The sequence below is a fragment of the Myotis brandtii genome, unplaced genomic scaffold (genome assembly GCF_000412655.1).
Source record: "Myotis brandtii unplaced genomic scaffold, ASM41265v1 scaffold334, whole genome shotgun sequence".
Taxonomy (NCBI): Eukaryota; Metazoa; Chordata; class Mammalia; order Chiroptera; family Vespertilionidae; genus Myotis; species Myotis brandtii.
Genome location: NW_005362885.1, coordinates 62956 through 63695, shown reverse-complemented (window position 1 = coordinate 63695; position 740 = coordinate 62956). Strand labels below are relative to the sequence as shown.

Genomic DNA, 740 nt, shown 5'->3' with positions numbered 1-740 from the left:
GGACGGAGCGCCGGGGGCCAGGCCTGTCTGCCTGGCAGGTCCCCCACTGGGTCTCTGCCCGGTGGGAACGGGTCACGGTGGGCCCAGACCCACATCATCCGGCTCCGCCTGAGAGGCCAGGAGGCTTGGCCCGTCTTCAGAGCCCGTGTGGGGCCCGGGTAGGAGGGGACCCTCCCCTGAAAACAGACCCCAGGGGCCCCCGAGGGGCTGAGGGAGCCGGTTGTTCCCATGGGGCTCCGACCCCTGAGCCACGACCCCCAGGCAGCGCAGTGACCAGCCAGGGGTTCATACACAGCCAGCCCCACTGGGCCTCGTCCCAGCTCACCGTCCCCTCGGACCCCAGGAGCCATGCCCCCAAGGAGCACAGCGGCCCTGCCCTCAGGGGGACCAGCTCCCGGGACGCCTCCCCCTCACGGGGTCACTGCCTGGGACCTGAGCCGCGGCCCCTCACCCCGTCCAGGGCCTCCTCGAAGCAGCTGAGCCAGTACTTGCGGGCCAGGGCGTCGTCCGTGAGGTCCACCGTGTCGGGCACGTAGGACGCCGGGTCCAGGAGCAGCGGCAGGTTGACCAGCGGCCTCTCCAGCCGGTCCATTTCCAGGAGGTCGAACTGGGGATGGGAAGCGGGGACACGTCAGCTAACGAGCTGCCCTGTGGGGGGTGAGGCCGGCGCAGCCACAGGTGCAGCGAGTGGACACCCTGCCTCCCATCTCTGCTCCCACCCGCCCGCCCAGGGCCCGCGG

The 740-nt window shown here is 71.8% G+C and overlaps 1 protein-coding gene across 2 annotated transcripts in view; it reads right to left on the bottom strand.

The window, feature by feature from the left end:
• The window catches only part of PANK4 (pantothenate kinase 4), a 10844-nt gene that overhangs the window by 4259 nt on the left and 5845 nt on the right, over positions 1 to 740 (bottom strand). The window contains exon 8 of one of the 2 annotated variants that reach the window (XM_014543789.1): positions 256 to 615. In XM_014543789.1, the coding sequence (XP_014399275.1) occupies positions 448 to 615 (168 nt within the window). In that variant the 3' untranslated portion in view covers positions 256 to 447. The remainder of the gene's footprint in view (positions 1 to 255; positions 616 to 740) is intronic. The other variant, XM_014543790.1, reaches the window with a different exon arrangement.